General features: G+C 31.2%; 2 protein-coding genes across 2 annotated transcripts; both read left to right on the top strand.

Annotated features, from left to right (window-relative positions):
* Positions 1-266: 266 nt before the first annotated feature.
* LOC130901853 (uncharacterized) lies at positions 267-11490 on the top strand. The gene is made up of 5 exons (XM_057813485.1): positions 267-447; positions 5631-5788; positions 6297-6519; positions 10031-10148; positions 11288-11490. The coding sequence occupies exons 1-5, from the start codon at positions 405-407 to the stop codon at positions 11418-11420; spliced, it is 675 nt and encodes a 224-aa protein (XP_057669468.1). The 5' UTR covers positions 267-404; the 3' UTR covers positions 11421-11490.
* Positions 11491-14649: 3159 nt separating this feature from the next.
* On the top strand, positions 14650-19030 carry LOC130901860 (uncharacterized). Its single transcript, XM_057813497.1, has 5 exons — positions 14650-15005; positions 15605-15789; positions 17308-17530; positions 18054-18162; positions 18764-19030. The coding sequence occupies exons 1-5, from the start codon at positions 14966-14968 to the stop codon at positions 18912-18914; spliced, it is 708 nt and encodes a 235-aa protein (XP_057669480.1). The 5' UTR covers positions 14650-14965; the 3' UTR covers positions 18915-19030.
* Positions 19031-19486: the final 456 nt, after the last annotated feature.

The raw sequence follows: 19486 nt of genomic DNA, 5'->3' as shown, positions 1-19486 counted from the left end.
CAAGAGAATAAATTGTGTCTGTTAATCCGTAATGTTCATAATCGCAATAGTTTTTCCTTGTAAATTATGTACCTTTTCCCGAAAACTATAACCTGGTCGGTTACGATCAAGTAGATGTCAGAAAAAATTTAGATCTCCTTTATATTAGAAAATATTTAAAATAAGTTTTAATGACTATTGCATAACAGTTATCATTTCATAGTTTAATTATCTACTTACTAGTAACTGGTGTATAAAATTTTATCAAAAAAAATATGTATTTTTATCTATAAGTTCACTCCACACAGTAGCAGAGTTGATTTTTGTTTATCATGACGATATAAAAGACTTTGCTATTGATACTACCGAAGCAAAACGAGTTCAATCTTCAAGTACTAAACTAGACTAGAGTCTAATAACTAATAATGAACAAACTGGTATTAACCACAATACTTTTCGCTGTTCTGGGTAAGATTTTTAATTATGTATATGTTTCTCGATGACCTATTTTTCTTGTTATTACATAATAAATAATATTCTATTAGATAACTCTCATAATAGTACTAATCGAAAAACTTTGGAAACCAATTACTTTAATTAAAAATCTTGTTTGTTTTATTGCTAAACTTCCCTTCGTATTATATTTGATTAGGTTGATTATGGAAGACCATGATCTACCTATTTCCTCTGTGGAGCTTGACTTAGTAGTATGAAGTATGCTTCAAATAGAATCGTTTCGCGTTAACCGTTTCCTGAATAAACTTAATATGGGTATGTTCTTATTGGAGGTGCAAAAACAAAAAAATCGTTAAAACAATTAGATCCAGTTTATGAATCTACAGGGAAACCGAAGAAAGCTTGCAACAACGACTAGTGGTGAGTGGAGAATCAGGGAAAGTTTTTGGATGAGGAAAATTATCTATGCAGTCCTCACCACGTATTATCAAAATCATAACTGACCAAGATAGATAGATATTTTCTTGTAAAATATAATAACACACTCAAAAGGAAATATCTTAAGACCGGTTCTGTAATTAATCTGTCCTAGCAAACACTGCCACATTATCATCTAACTATTTGACTAAAGCTATGGTGCATTGAAGTCAACGAATCAAAATCAGTCTATGTCACCTTGAATCTTCGAAAAGAAACACTGTCAAAGTTATTGGAAAACTATACGAAAACTAACTTAGAAGAAACACACATTCACCAAGCGGAAACACTAAAGCTAAACTAAAAGTATTGGTTTATAGGCAGGAATACCAAAAATCAATTGAAAACAAAGTTTTACTATATAGAATATCCCTACATCGGTATGAGTATAAGGAATTCAGCTCATTGGGACAGCCTGCAGAGATTCCAGAACAAGGTGATGCGCATCATTGTCAATAGAGAGAGACATCTCAATTAAACCAATCAAGCCGAAACGTGGAGAAGGCAATTAGCTATTGAATTCTTAAGGAAACTATTATCTCAGACTGAGGAGGGTGATTTTAGCGAAGTTATTAGTCGTTAGACAAACTGAAATGGTAGTAATATCTGTGTAGACAGTATTTATAGATAGGCACTAATATTGGCAGAACCTAAAAATTAACTGTTTGTAAAACAATATTATTGAATAAGGTGGAGTAGGGGTTCATTCTATATTCGGTTATGAGTTGGATTTATGTTTTACATGTAGATAGAGATTCCGTTTGTTCCAATTTTCTGCCGATTTATCTCCATACTTTGTCCAGAATGGCAACTAGGTTATCCTTTTATTTAAGTACGAATCTAGAGACGATTTTCCTAAAGTTTGAATGAGAAATCTTATGGCAACAGTATTTAGTTTCTGGATGTCTTTCCGTCAACGCTTTTCGGAGTAGTATTTGTATTTTTTCGTTGAATCGATTTCAATTTCATTTGGTACAGTTTTTCATATATTTCATTATTATTTTTTTTTTAAATTTTTAATTAAATATACGATGTGTTATCCGGAGGTATTAATTACTATTTCATACGCACAATTTAGTTGCTACTAAATAAACTTTGACGCCTCGCGCCTGTTCGTACTGAAATTAAATCTTTTCCAAACTCGAAATAATTACTTTAAAATGGGTATATTTTTTGCTCTTAATATTCTATTTTCGAATATAATATCAAAAAAATTATTTTTCTGCATCCCTTATACTTAAAAATACCATATTTGGTACATTATATGACACGGTTAATTGACCTGAAAATTCAACAGAAGTTTTTTGTCTGTCATATGATTAAAAAAATTTTCATTCAATGGATAACTTAATTCTAAGACTTTTTTTACTCTATAATTTGAGTAAATTTGAAAAAAAATTATTTGCGTAATGAATGAATTCAATTTCAAATTTAACAAATTACTAGATACATCTCAATAAGAATAATTTAATGGAAAAACAAATTAATAATATTGTAGGGCATTAACATATGTAATTTAAAGAAATTTCTGAAAATAATCACCATTTTCTATTAGACAAAAAATTAATTTTCGCCAAAATTCGATCAGAGTCTGGTCAGTAGCTGATGATCATTTTTTATTACATTGCATTCCACAATTCTTCTTAGCTAACAGGCCAATATGGAGAAGAGCTATTTCCTTGTCCAATCCACTTATTTTGGATATTGGCGGTATAAAAAGTCTCTCACATTGACACTAAAATAAGGTGATGCTCCATTATGCATAAACCAATACTCCAATCTCAATAAGAAGAATAATTTGGATACACTTTAAATAAATTTCGTCAGCTATCCGGTTTGGTTAAATAATCAGATATTGATCGATACGGTCGACATAAACATTAATCTTAAACTCACGGTGGAAATGGAAATACTCATGATAGTTAAGCATATTTTTAATTCCCCTATGGGTAAATCAAGCTTCATCGGTAAAAATATTTTACTTTTGAAAGTCCTGACGTAAAATAAATACACAGAAATGATGAATAAAGTGGATTATATCTAATAGTTCGATTTATAGATGATCTTGATTTGCTTATCTGTCTAATGCTAATAAGCTGTTGGTCGTCAATGGTATCCAAAATGAGTTCTTCATCACCTCAGGACATTCTCGGTTAACACTATAAAACTTTCCTATTTTTCGAGCCCATTGGAAATTTTTTCTCTAAGAGGACCCAATCGATCAAAAATCTTAGATAGAGGTTAGTTGCCCCCATATATGTCTCTGCTTTGTCGGTCTTATATCGGACACCCTGTATACTTTAACATCCGTAGCATAATCCGTTTTGTTTTCCTCACCAAACTATCAAGTATCCTGGTAGCTGATCGGTGTAGTACCAATTTTTATTCCTGCATTTTATACTTCTCAGGGCCGGATTAAGCTAGGGGCTTGGGGGGGCTATAGCCCCGGGCCCCAGGTACAAGAGGGCCCCATCATTTGGAAAACATTCTGTATTTTTGATGTTTCGATACCACAAATTTAACGTATTGAAATTATTTTTAAAATTTTGAGATAATGTATGCAATAATTATTTTTACAGAAAATATGTGGTATAATTAATTTATTGAAAATGCCTATTACTTTTATTACTCTTGTTTTTCCGGGCTTCCGAATTCCTTAAGGGGGCCCCGTCACTATTTTAGCCCCGGGCCTCAAAAATCTTAATCCGGCCCTGATACTTCTTAAAAATAATTTTTTCTACTATCGTGCCTAAAGTACGTACTATAGACACACTTTCTAGTGCTTTACTTTTCGCGCTTGTGGTTAAAACACGTATTATTAAGATCTCCTTAGTGTAATGGCTACAGTACGAGGCTCACATGTAAGAGGTTCCAGGTTCAAGTCGCGCTGATGCCTTTTTTTATTTTTCTACTTATCCACTATATAAAAATCGGGTTTTCCTTCCTGACGCTATAGCTCCAGAACGCACGAACCGATTTCCACGGTTTTGCATTCGTTGGAAAGGTCTCGGGCTCCGTGAGGTTTATAGCAAAGAAAATAATTCAGGAAACATTTCAACAGAAAAGCGGGAAAACCTTTTTTCACATACAGCGTCATCTCTGATACATAGCATGTACTACAAACCAATATTTTAAGTCAAGATGTGACATAGCTTTGGCGTGTAATGGGAAAATTGTTGATGCAATGCAAGCTCATTGTTTGGGATGAGTGCACAATGGTACATAAGAAATCATTTGAAGCACTTAACTTCACACTGAAGGATCTTCGGCGAAATAACAACACCTTTGGCGGCTTGATGATATTGTTGGCAGGTGATTTCAGGCAGATGTTGCCAGTAATTCCCCGTGGAACGCCTGCAGATGAATTGAATGCTTGCCTGAAGGCATCACCTTTATGGAATAACGTAAAAATATTATCGCTAACCACTAATATGAGAGTTCAACTTCAAAATGATCAAAGTGCTGCACAATTTTCCAAACAATTGTTAGCTGTTGGAAATGGAAAAGTCCCAGTTGATGCGACATCTGGTTTAATTACTCTTACCAACGACTTTTGTCGATTTGTAGACTCTCAATTAGCTCTTATTGAAAATGTTTTCCCAAACATTAGTGAGAATTATCAGAATTATGCTTGGTTAAGTCAACGAGCAATTCTTGCAAAGAATAATGATGTACACGCACTGAATTTCACCATTCAATCAAAAGTTGCTGGCGATTTAGTGACATACAAATCCGTTGATTCCATAACAAATCCCGATGATGTAGTAAATTATCCAACGGAGTTTTTGAACTCTCTGGAGTTACCAGGATTTCCACCACATAACTTGCAACTCAAAGTTGGTACAGTTATTATGATATTGCGTAATTTGAATCCACCGCGACTTTGCAACGGTACTCGACTTTCGGTAAAAAGACTTATGCCGAATTTGATTGAGGCAACCATTATTAACGGATAGTACGCAGGTGAAAATGTATGTATTCCTCGAATACCAATGATTCCGACTGATCTTCCGTTTGGATTCAAACGATTGTAATTTCCAGTTCGCCTTGCGTTCGCAATGACAATTAACAAGTCGCAAGGCCAATCGCTTAATGTTTGCGGGATAAATTTAGAAAATCATTGTTTTTCACATGGGCAGTTATACGTTGCGTGCTCACGAGTTGGGAAACCATCCGCTTTGTTTGTGTTAACGTCAGACCAAAAAACAAAAAATTTGGTTTACCAAAGAGCACATCAATGAAACGGATAATTTGCGGATACGTATAACGCTTCGATTCAGTATTTACTTTGGATTCACTTTCATTTACTTAGAGAAGTTCAACTAAATAACACTTCATTTTTGTAATCGAAATGAATTCATTACTGTTGTGAAATGAAATAAAATTTTTCCTTGTCAAATATAAAACAAAAAAAAAATTTTTTCTTCGTCTTTTAATCACCAAACGAAATGTTACATAAAACGAAGCCATCTGGTGGCGAAACGGAGTTCGCCGGGTTTGCTAGTGTAGTTATAATATTTTGATAAAATTTTCAATAGTAGAAAAAATATTGTATGCAAGGCCTTTTTTCGATTCATGTGATTGTCGAATTCGTCGAAAAAAGGCTACTGTACACGCTAATTAATTTTTAATATACACTTTTGTCTATTCTATGTAAGTTTTTCCATTTTAATCATCATTAACAACATTTAAATTGTAAATGAAATGATATATTTCAGCATTTGTGAATGCAGATAGTAGCAGTAGTTCCGAAGAGGATTTGAAAGAGATTGGGAATTTATTGAAAGAAAAGTTCAATATAACCTTACTTTTAGATTTTCTCGAATTAGGCAACCAAGCTAAAGCCAAATGTCCCGATATTGAGGAAAAAATGGATGTAAGTTACGAAACTATATTTTTTTCACAACAATCACTTTGTATTTATAATTTTGTTTCTAACAGTTTATCCACTATTAGAATAAAGAAAAAACAATATTGATTCAATCATATTTTACTTATTATAAACAATTTTCAGTACCCATAGTGTTTTCTATGAATCTCCAGAATCAATAGATATCTCTTGTGTCTTGACAAAGATTCTTTCCCCCGGAACCACATATTTAAATGTGCGCATGCGATCGGTCCTAAACTGATTCGGAATTTGATCCGCGAACGAAGTTTATATTTTCAAATGACTATATTTTCATAATAGTCTTATATCAGTTAAATCCGGAAAATACTTTTTCATATTATTTCCTGGACCTGACAATTGAGGAGATACAGAGCTTCTTTGCATGCTCCACCCACCTCAAAAATGGGCTCGATAAACAATTAAAAATAAATTGTAACAAAATTATTTGATGCAAAATTTCTGCCATTCTGATGTTTATTGATGTTTACCGTAGAACGTAGTTGAGCAAATGGGAGAATGTGCCGAAAAAATTGAACTTGGAGACGATACTTTCTGTTCTCTTATCAAGAAAAACTTGAAGAAATGCTCTAAACCAGTTATTGATATAATTACTTCTTGTATGCCAAATGAATCTAAAGATCTTCCTTCTATAATAGAAAAAGCGATTATAGCGACCGTTGAGCAAGCTTGCCAATCTACCGTTGAAGAAATCCTGGGTAAGTTTACACAAGTTAATGTACGAGGGTTATCTGAAAAGTTTCCGATGCAACTAAGAAACATAACTTTGTTTCCATTATTGTTTATATTTTTCAACATAGTCGGGTTAAAGTCCATTCACTTTTTCCAGGCGCGCTCTAATCTTTTTAACTCTTTCAAATAGAAATTGCCGTGTTTCTCCTCAAAATAGTCCTTTACGTAAGCGATAACACCCTCGTCTCATGAAACTTTCTCTTCCACAAGTGAAACTTGGAGGTTAGGAAGAGGTTATGACAGATGAATGTCACTTGTTTTACAATTTCATCTTTTACCTAATCAACCAATGATGCGTAATACTTTCCTGTTATTGTTTCATCTTTTTGAGGATACTCGATGACCACAATCCCTTGATTATTTCAAAAAACGGTGACCATCGCTTTTCCGGCTAATGAAACTGTCTTTGCTTTTTACGAAACTTTGTGCAATCCACTGTCTTGGCTGTTGGTTTCAGTACTATAATTTTTTGTTATAGGATTTATTTATAGTCATGAATCGAAGTAAAAAATCCTTCTCATTTTGCTTCAATCACGTCAATAAGACCTGGGAAATATTCAATTGAATGCGTTGTTGGTACAAAGTCAGCAAATGCGACACCCAGCGCGCAGATAGCTTACGCATAATTTTTCGATCATTATATAGTAAATGCGTCTGAAATGATGGATATTGTTGTGAGAATATCTCAACGCATGCGCAAATATATTAAAAAACTTTTATTGAGATTGGAAACTTTTCAGACAACTCTCGTATATATAAAATTGTAAGAATGTTGATGAATTTTCATTCTTTCTTGAGAAAATTGTATATTTTTGGAATTAAATGTTGCAACTAGAGGTATTTCAACAGTTAATCTTAAACTGCTTGTAGCTCAATACATATCAAGAGTTGTAACTAAAAGAAATTGCAATTATGCAGACAGAATTGAGGATTATTGTAAAACGTTGGTCTCACTACTTAATGATGATATTATCTATAGTTCTGCAGGTTACATGAAGATTTTTATTTTGTAATCAATTTTTGTCATTCATCAGTATATTGCTGGTTGTGAAAGCTGAAGATACTCAGAAATTTTAGGCAGTATAGTATCAATTGTGTTAACCCCCATTAGCCCCTCTGCTCATACTTTCTGTATATAACAAAGGAAGTTCCATTCCAGGAGGATTCAAATTCATGTAATTTTGATACGTTTCTAGTGCTAAAATACGTTAAAACTTTATCGACTAGTTTCCTGTGCTGCATTTTTATCTATTTCAAAATTTTTGTTTACTGCGAGCCCTGCTTAACCTGGATAACTTGAAAACAAAAACTCATTTTTATGTGAATATAATTACACAATATATTAGTTATTTAGCACTGATATAGTTATTTTCCTAACAAGTGCGGAAAGTGATACTTTCCCGCACGCGACTGCAGTTGTCCCGAACGACGCGGAGCGGAGTTCGGGCAAGCGGTGAAGTGCGGGAAAGACACTTTACGCATGTGTTAGGAACATTATTTTTTCTACGACCGTATATACAAAAAAGTATACCAACCCATTTTTCTAAAATTATTTTATTCCAACAAACATAACAATATAAAAAACTGTAACTAAAAACTACTAATTATTATAAATATTAATATTGAAAACACAATTTGTTGCATTCTGTAGAGTAGTACGAATTGCTGGTCCAGTGGAGTTATTTGGTTTTAGCAACGGTTTTAAGTCAGTTGGCAGGTAACAGCTCGGAATTAGTTTCATTTGCAGCCTTCAAAATGGCTACGGGAAGTTCTTCCTCGGTTGAATCCATTAATATTATTGTATCGGATTCGGTTTAATGCGGTTTAATTTAGAAAAAGATTGCACTTATTCGGTCACATCCAAGACGTTTTGAACAACTTTGACGTTTTAGTAACAATTACATAGTTATATAAAAAATATCTGTATTATTTTATATTTTCAAAAAATTAAAAATGCTACAAAAAGCTAGAAAAGGTTTAAATTTTGTTTGATGGACTATTTCGTAAATATTTATTTACCTGTAGTAACAATAGTTATAATCTCAGAAGTAAAAAACTAATATGGTCAAAATGTGCATAATTTTACTTTCCCGCACTAGTGCGGGAAAGTGACACTTTCAAAACTAAAATGCGTGCGGGAAAGTGGGTTAAAACGCACGGTCGTAGAAAAACAAATGTTTATCGTCTAGGGTATTTTCTGAAACTCAATAAAGTGTTCATTAGAAAATATTTTCGATTTTTTTTTTCCTCAAAAACTATCTGATTTCTGCTTTCGTTGTTCAATGTTATTATATTGTGGATTGGAGTTTCAGCATCGAATAAATGACTGAATGAATCGATATTTCGTCACAATATGCAAGTGAAGAATTCACTGGAAACGGTTGAACATTTTGGATTATATCACATAAATACCTACTTAACGGATTAACTTTTTACCAGCGTTTTAGCTACCGTGGCAACGTTGGACATGACATTTATTTCCATAGCATGAGAAAACCAGCGGGGTATGGGATTCTTATGGAGAGTAGAAGAAGGAGAACAATCTATGTATATGAAAAAGTGTCCATTGAAATGCGTTCCATAAATGTGACGCCAAATTAGCATATGGATAAATTTTGAAGGAAGCTTCGAATATTCTATACGCCCTGGGCAACTTTTCACACATCTGTTTTCACAAAATGTTGAAATTTTCAATTACGAACCATAAAATTCAATTCAGCATACTTCAATTAATCTGCAATTGTTGTATTCATATCATATCTTTGACTATACCAGTGCCATTCAGGTGTACACAAAGGGTTTTTTCAACTGTTATTTATCATGTACACACTTTTCTTCCATACAAGATACTTCTTCTTCCTTCTGCCTTCCATAGGAGATCTGAACTATGATAGAAATATATCTATCCTCCATAACCTGAGCTGCTGATAGAAAGAGAAAAAACATACTCTAACCTGGTTGGATCTCCATGACGCCAATGTTTCGTGTGGAAGGAACGATAAATGAGCAGAATGAGTTTTGATTTCAATAGTCACTAGAGAGAGATAGAGAGTGGTAAACCGATGTTTTTTCTTTCTCTTTAAATTTTCCTTACATGCCGCTAACTCCTTGAATAAATTGTATAATGTGTTGCCGTCATTTAGAATCACTTTTTTATTACAAAATGTATCTCGCGAATATTTTTATGTTGTTCAATTGAGAAAATCATACGTAGATAAAAATTACCATTTGAATGACCCAAAAAAGTTTTTTCTCGAGTATCAACTACGTACATGTTATTATTAAATACCACGTATAAGGCGATTAAATTCATTTTTCATGAATGGTTTTGTGTCTGAATTCTTAATTCAGGACAATAATTTTTTTATATATTTTATTTTCAGATAATTATTTTATTAAAATATCGAAAAAAAATATTCGCACTTGAATATACTAAATTTGCTCTTAAAGCTCAAAGAACTTTGTTATTTTTTATAGAACTATTCAATCCATGTTACATGCAAAAGGATTTCATCGAGTTCCAACCTTGTGCAGATATTAGAACCACTTTAGTAGAACAAAGAAATAAACTTCCATCAAAATCTCTTGTTTGTTCGTAAGTATATATCTACTTTTGTTATACCAAGTAATTATACTGAATACACTGTTTACACTACCACTCAAAAAAAACAGAAATTTCACCACTAGAGGGGAGATTTAGGGTATGAGCCACAACACCTTATAGAGCTCTAGGATTGATATTAAGAATCCGTTCCTGAGGCTCTATATTTTCCCCTTTCGATCCATTGTAGTGAACGTCGAGCTGCAGATAATGCTGTAACGTTTCGTATTTATCTAGCGTCTTTCTATTCGTGGGATGGATTAATAAACACTGTCTCTTACGTTCTTAATTTATTTATATACTATACACTACACTTAACTAACTTATATATATATATATATATATATATATATATATATATATATATATATATATATATATATATAATAATTCACTTATAAATATTACTTAAATAATTTCTGCGATTATTTTTCCTAATTCAATCATTTCATTATGACTATTTATTTGAAACTAAATAACTGCGTTAATACAAATCATTTATATACCTAAATAAAATTCTACAAAGTTCTAGAACAAAAAGAAACAAAAGAAATAAATAAATAGACTTTCCTAGAAATTATTTATAAGAAAGACTGTATATAAACCGTTTGCCGCTAAAAGGAAAATTCAAAGGCGCGTCCGCTATTTACAAAAAATCTGAAAGACGCTGCCTGAAATGCGCCACGCGAATTTTCAAAATTACATAGTAGCTGGACAGGGCGGGCCTAGGGAACCATTTTGCGAATTTGTTCGTAACAATACGTACTAATAAAACATTGCTCAGAGTTTCTTTAGTAGTAATAGTTGCTGAAAAAAAATGTGAAATTACAGACGTACCAACTATGTAACTAATATCTGGTGTGAAGCCTCTTAGTGTGTGAAATGTAGATCACTTCATTTTGTACTACACTTTATATTTCTTAAATTATATTGGCGGAAAAATAAGACTTGGGTATTTTGATTTTTCAGTATTTAAAATTCAGCATATTCATTCGATCAAAGTATTTTTCAAATACATAAAATTTTTGCTGGATTAATCAAATTAGATGCTGCTTGTGGCCGCCAAGTGTTTTATACATCTGCTAAGATTGACCCTGACTGTTATTCAATTATTACTTTTTCCTTTCTTTCAGTACGATTCCAAAAATGAGAAGCTGCATGAAGGATCATCTAGAAGCGTCTTGTCAAAATGCAATTACCAAGCGAAGTAGTTTGAAATTCCAGGATGCCATTTGGAACTCCGTGAAGGATGACTGTAAAGCTTGAACTATTCTACTATTTAAAACGAAAAGATGTATATTTACTGGAATAATGCAATAAAATTTGTAACATTTTATCTCAATTTTAATCCATTCTTGAGACTAGAATTAATAAGTGAAAAGGAAAACAAGTGAATATATCGAAACTAGAGACAATAATTCATTTTAAGCAAGTGATACCATCTATACTATATATATAAAATGAAGTAACATTTTTTTAGTAGTAGTGAAAACAAAATATCAATGACAAGTTCAAGTTACGCAATTATGTATCAAATTTTCAATCAAAAAGTGGAAATTTTCCTTTAAAGTTATCAGTTGAAAAACCAAATTTTAAAAAAAATATATGAATTTAGTGAGTTAATTATTTGATTTGATTTATTGTATTGCTTGGTCATTGAATTAAAAATAGAGCATTTCACAAATTTTGAAAATGTGGTAAGAATTATTAGATTTTATTTATTCTATCATCACATATCAAAATTTCCCCCTAAAACTACATGACTACACTGATGAAAACCTAGTGTACTCTAATATGTATTCCTAACTTATGTATTCATATTCGGGGAGTGAAATTATGGTCAAAGTACAATGTAAAAATATTTGTGAAAGTATGAGAATGTTGGAAATTACTTACATTAATCAATTGAGAATTGTGGTGTCCAGCATTTTGGTTTTTATTTTGAATCAAATTCATTAGATTCAAAAATCAATATGGTAATTGACCCTTGATATAAATATCTAGTTTATTGATTCTGGCGGCTTTTGAAATCGTTTTGAATTTTCATTGGTTAGATTATGAATGACATTAAATCTTAATCACCATATAAAAATTATATTTTGATAAGGGCCGCAGTAGATCGAAATGTCAAGATTTTATGCTTCTTAACGAAATTTTAATCTTAAAATCAAGATAATTTATCAACAAAACCATATAAAATTGTTCTATTATATATGTTACGTCCCAAGCCCGATCTTGTACGGAGTCGAGCTTCGTACAATGAATTTGTACGAAGTCCGATCTGTACAAGCCATTTTGTACGAAGCCGAGATTGGCGGACTTCGGACAGAGATGATTGTACGAAGTCGACTCTGTACAACGCTGGTTGTACGGAGTCGGAGCATCGATACTCACTCGGTAATGAGCGCGTTATTCCGAAGTAGTACACGCAACCTAACCTAACCTAACAATAGATGGTAGCCAACTAGCCGGAGAACATACTTTCAATCACAATAACTACGTTTGTGTTTACTAACATCTTAATAGCGCGCTCATTACCGAGTGAGTATCGATGCTCCGACTCCGTACAACCAGCGTTGTACAGAGTCGACTTCGTACAATCATCTATGTCCGAAGTCCGCCAATCTCGGCTTCGTACAAAATGGCTTGTACAGATCGGACTTCGTACAAATTCATTGTACGAAGCTCGACTCCGTACAAGATCGGGCTTGGGACGTAACATATATATCGAATATATCCTCACCCTTTTCTCGACGAAAACGAAATCATTCTAGAATCTCGAAAATACCCCCGTATATACGGTATTGCATGATAACTTTACTAATTTTTGGTCGAAAAGGGGGAGTTTTAATATTATTTACTATAATTTTTGTTAACTGTTAACTTCTCTTTTCGTTGAAACATCATGCAAATATTACGGTAAGTGATAATTGTTTTTAGTTACATTTTAAACTCTTGTTTAATGTATAAAGTATGTATTCATTAACTATTTTAACATTTTATTTATATTATTTATTTTCTGTACTCAAATTTAGCACTGTAGGGAATATTTTTTTTAAATCTCGATTTTAACCCTCCTAACTGAAATGCATCTGTTTTCATTTGTAAAAAGGAGGGTAACTTTTAAGATTATACGGTAGACGAAAAAGTGCGCGAGAAGCAGTTTCTCAGAAGACGTGAGAGTTGACTGTTGAGGATATTTTGTGATTCCGAAAAACGAACTGTTTGCAGAGGAGACGTATTATTTTATTTGAAGACTTAAAAGTTAGTTACTCTGAAGCCGTGAGGGCTGATGATTTATGATATTCTATAAAGACGTAAGAAAGCACGGTTTCCAAAAAAAGTCGTATTTCTTTTTAAAGACGTAAACACGACGGATCGTTTAAATCCAAAACTTGTTTAGTCAAACCATTATTTTGTTTTGTTTATATCTCCATAGCTCATCGTCTGGAACTGAAATTATGGTCGAGTACAACATAAGAAATATGTATAAATGTTCAAAAATTATTAAAATTATATATATACATATAATAATAATAATAATAATAATAATAATAATAATAATAATAATAATAATAATAATAATAATAATAATAACAATAATAATAATAATAATAATATAATAATAATAATAATAATAATAATAATAATAATAGAACAAAATAATGAAACAAAAAACGTCGAAACGTCGAAAATTTTCAAAATTCTAACGCAATTCAAACCGTGAACCTAGTTCTTGACATGCTAAGTTATTTTGTTTTATATTATCATCACATTGAAAGCTAGTTTTCAAAGTTTTGGTTTAAGCTTCCCACAGACCCTTTAATGTTAATATAGTTCGTTCTATTTTTTTTTCAATAGATATTGTATGCTTCAAAATTGATACGGTGAAAAAAGATGGTATTTTAAATTGGATGATAATGATTGAATTGCATATTGTCAAATTTTATTTATAAATTTTTAGCAAACATTTACAAGAGTAGGAAATGTTTTAAATTGAATTAATCATAGTGCGAGAAGAAAATTTTTCAAATCAACTGACAGATAAAAAACGTCTGTACAATTTTAAGGTTAGGTCACACTTAATTAGCCCCCTTTGGCCTTCTACTTACCATCACTTAATGCCCTTAACAGTCTTATATAGTGTATCAAATCAAGATAGAATTTTGCAAAGAAATCAATTTTTTCCGAAATTTTGTGTCCCCTATATGCACCTTATATGGGACCAGTATAATGGAAGAATTCTTTTTAAGTGACAATGAAATTTAACAAATTTATTCATTTAATTTATTATATTGGAAATAAAGAATGTTTGCATTGAGATAAAAATAAAATAAATGTATTAAATGATTAATATGACTTTTATTTACAATAAATCTATTAGTATTTTCTCGATTTTATATTGTTACTTAATGTAAGTACGGATCTGTCTTCGAGAGGAGGGGCTGATACCCGATACCAAATAACAGGCTTCACATCCATGTGCCCATAATCTCACATGCGTGCTCTCTACCTTTCCTATTTTCATGATTGTATCTAAAATTTAATGAATTGACAAGTTCTATCGATTATTGGAATTTTGAATGTTTTCAACCCATTGGGGTATTATTCTTAAATCAGTTATCTATTATAAATAATGTTTTAACGAGTGTTTTTAACATTGAAATTCAGAAGAAACATGATAAATAAACAAATAATATCATTTATCAATATTACTAAGGTTAAGAAAGTTCACGTGTACAATTATTATATATAAAAGTAACTTTACATTATTTTACACTCAATAAGTTTGCATTCTAGACATCAGCAAAATGTGCAAGAATATTTTTATTATTTTGGTAGTTTTTACTGGTAAGTATTAATATATATATTCCGTTTATGAATGAACTAGCAAATGAAGACAATAAGTACTTGTGAGGTTTGCTCCATCGGAATGCATGGAATTATCCATAAAAAGTGGATAGATACAAGACAGAAGTTGTAGAAAATCTTGGAAGAAAGTACAACATAAAATCATCTTGGGAACGAAGCTTAGAGGATGTTGAAAACGTAGTAATTCACATAGAAAAGGCAGCAAATAATGTGGAATTAAAATAAACTACGACACTTTCCTGTACTTGGACTCTAGAATCACCGGAAGAAACTAAACTTAAGACGACAAATAAGCGGCTGTCAATTTCAAATTCACGAGTTTACGATGCTTATGTCTTGTCTATCTGGAAAATAAAGACATTTAATGCTTCAACTAATAATGAATCTATGCGAAGATATAGTTTTCACTTATAATTTAGACTAGTTATATTGACAAATATTCATATTTGTTATAGGAAGAAATGAAATGTGATATATTATTCGAATCAACTATCAAAATACGAAAAATAAATTTTAATAGACACACAAATAGTTCAAATTTTATCAAATCAGTTTTGACTATTTCATTTGTGTTGTAGCTGCCCATAGTAGTGCAGGTAGAATTTACATACCAAGTGTAACCGAAATAGAAGATTATTCCAAGCAGGTTAGAGAGGTATTTGTCGACTGGACAACCCGAGCTGATTACGGTTTATTGGATGAACTTAGCAAATACATCGATAAATCCAGAGATACATGTCAAAACTTTGAACAGAAACTGAATGTAAGTGTATCTTAGTATTATTGTAAAATCTAGAAAAATAAATTGAATTAGATTCGAAATTATCATATCAACTCAAAGGCATAAACAGTAAAAAGTAAAAGCCAAGGCCGATCAAATTTACCACACTCCAGATCTGAGGAAATTAGTTCATAATAGCCGACCCGACAGACGTTGTCCTGCATGATATTTCAAGCGATCAGAATATGAAACAAAGTATAAAATGGAAGACAAATAATATAATTTAATTATGGTTTATTTTTAAATTACATCTACTTAGTTGTCACACAGTGTCATAAGGATATATATGTTACCGGCCAAACCCAATTTCAGGACAAACTAGTTTTGCCTAGGCTAAACTAGTTCTTCCTATACGCAATAGGATTAATTAGTATAGCCTAGTCCAAACTAGTTGATTCTGATATAAATACGCACACCCTAGAATAAACTAGACAGCCTAGTCTAAACATTAAAGTATATCTAGAAAGTCTAAATAAATATATTAACTGAATAAAATAATCCGAAATTGGAAAAATAATCATTTTCATTAAAACAATAATGATTCGTTGTGTAAAACCATGGATAATATACAAACAATCATACTACAATAGATTAAATAAGTGTTTTTTTAATAAAAGCAATAGACATATCTAAATTTTTAAAATCGTTATACATGGTGTGCTTTGTGGCACTTGGAATTGCAGAATATCATTGCCTTCTTGCACTATCCACTTCTTTGTCGAACAGTTTTTGTTGCAGCTGCATTTCACAAAACCTTTGCCAGATCCAACTGAATGTTTCGTAGCTGCAGTCCTTAACGATGTTTTAGAAACTTGGTAGCTACCTCTAAAAAAGTTTGATTGCAAATATCGAATTCCCCCATGTACAAGTTCTGACATGTTTACTTTCGACTCTGCTAATTTGGTTTAAATTAGCATTATTTTAGAGTGTACGTATTTACATCAGGATCGATAATTTATGGTTTATACCATCGAGCTTAGGACAAATTAGTTTGGACTAGGTTATACTAGTTAATCATATTTCGTATAGGAAGAACTAGTTTAGCCTAGGTAAAACTAGTTTGTCCTGAAATCGGGTTTGGCCGATAACATATATATTAAATATATTGTAGATGGAATGGCGCGTGAAAAAGATGTACTTCGATTACCACTCTGCCATTGTGAGTTAACCACAAAGAACTGGCGTAGGCTCAAATAAAAAATGTTCCGACTTCCAGCTCGTGTTATATATTTTACATATTTTTTTTTTCAACATGAATTTTGAGCATTGAAAATCATTTCTGTTTTTAATTTAATCTTTTTCGCAGTGTACTTCTTCATCACTGTTAATGTGTAATTAAATGATCATAAAAATTGTTGTTTTTAAACGCCAAGAATGATAAATTTTGCATTGAGTTTATATGATTCTTAGTTTGCATTAATTTTATCTTTGAGAAAACATCTCAAAATCAATGTATTTATACAAAATTAATACTCTCTACTTCAATCAAATTATTTTTAGGTGACTGTTACCGAAGTGATGAGATGCCAAGATGAAATAAAAGTTGGTGGAAACACAGTATGTAACACGGTGAAGTCTATCATCACAAAGTGTACTGTACCAGCGAGACAATTATTAAGTGACTGTTTACCACTTGATACTAAAGAACTTCCTCGTTTGTTTGAGAAAATTTTAATTGGTTTTGTGAATCAAGCTTGTCGTGTCACCATTGAAGAACTAATAGGTAAGAATTTTCAAAAGAACAGTATGTGATTGCAAATTGTATATTTTAAGGAAAACTAACTCATCAATAACTTTATTACTCTATTCTACTCTACTTACTCATTCCCTCATTATTTCGAATTTAACAAAAACTTTTACGTCAATATACTTTTTTGGAAGTAGTTCATTGTATTATATCTTTGAATTTAATTAAAATGAATTGTCTTTACAGATTCATCAAGAGTAGTTTATTTGCACTAATTTTGAAATAATTCTTGGATTTTTAAAAATAAATTTGGTCTTAAAAATATTTGTTAATTTGTTCCAAAGCTAGTTCATTTAATTATTTCTTTAAAGTGAAAAAAAAAATCAGTTGTGTATTGGCTTATATGAAAAGTAGCTCATTTTGGGAATTACAAAATAAAAGATTTTTATCGTTAAAAATGGTTCTTAATATTTATATTTTTATGAAATTAGTTCATTCGATCATCAAAAGTAGATTGTTGAAAAGAAAATGTTTCACAAAGATTTTAAATTATTTCTAGAATTCTTCAATCCATGTCAATTTAAGAAAAGTTTATCAGAATTTAATACTTGTAAAGAAATGGAGAAGGAACTACCCACCAGTTTTCCAAATACAAAAAAAGTTTGTGAGTAAGTACATTATAGTTTTGTAGTACTTTATATTCAATTACTTCTCTTAATTACTATCTATCTTAAACAAATTTTTGATCATCGTTTTTTACTAGAATGCTTTTATAATTCTTACTTTTACATTTTTGGAAATATTGAGAAGTTTCAAAACAACAGATAATTGTGATGCAACAAACATTTAAATCGTTTTATATAAAAACAGTCTTTGTTCAAATATGCTTTCTATTAAGTACAGTCGACCTTGAACACTGTTTAGTCTGTGCTGAAACTCGACATTAGAAAAGTTTGCAAAGTTTGAAGAAGACAATTTTATTTTATTCCAAAAAATGTTTAATACAAATATTACCACTATTTAATTTTTTTGATCACTTTAAATAAAGGTTTTATTTCAACCAGAAAAAAATATTCTAAAAAAGCCCTGGGTAGTATATAGTATATAGTTACTATACGTAGTTTCATTTTTTCATTAGTATTTCAAAAATTTTCACCAAGAACCAAGAAATAAAATCTCTGTTCAAAACCTTAAATGAATGTGTATTATATTCCAATTATGGTTGATGGTTAGAACAAAATTCAAGTAAACGTTCTTTTGGTTTTTCAGTTTATTGAAGTTGGTCAAGAAATGTTCGAATGATGTTCACAGTGCTACTTGTACCAATCCAGTAACTTTGAACGCATTTGCCAAATTCCATAAAACGATTGAGGATACCACTAAAGACATATGTGAAAATCCAGCTCATAATGAAGTTTAATGATGGCAGAATTTTACAGACTGTATATGTAATTATGATTAATGTTTTTATCCTTGATAAAAAGAGATCTATTACGTTTTCAAATAAAGTAAACTAAAGTATTGGTATAAGTAAAATATTTCATTTATTTGTAATCTATTATCACTTCAATCTACACTTTAACTGCAATTTACATCTTTACCTATCCTGTCAAGTTCTAGTATTTGGACTTACCATCAAATATCACAATTGTTAAGAACATAAACTTTGGAACATCTGTGGTGGAACAGATTACTATTGAAATTAATACTATTTTTAATACTAAAAGAAGGTCACAAAACTGATGTTCCTGTTTAAAACATTCAAATCTTCATCTAGATGTACAACTACTACAGTAGAGCGTCGATTATCAGAACCGATTTTTGTTATTTTGAATAAAATTTAAAAAAAAATTGTTCTTAATGAATACACTGTTTACACCACTACTAAACTAACACGCACAATTACATTGTCTGACACGCGTTTCGATAACCAAGTTATCGTCTTCAGATACCGAAGATAAACTAAAATCTAATGACTTGACATACCTTTTT

The sequence above is a fragment of the Diorhabda carinulata genome, chromosome X, assembly GCF_026250575.1.
Source record: "Diorhabda carinulata isolate Delta chromosome X, icDioCari1.1, whole genome shotgun sequence".
Lineage (NCBI taxonomy): Eukaryota > Metazoa > Arthropoda > Insecta > Coleoptera > Chrysomelidae > Diorhabda > Diorhabda carinulata.
The sequence above is the reverse complement of the archived record's forward strand: the minus strand, read 5'-3'. Positions and strand labels throughout refer to the sequence as shown.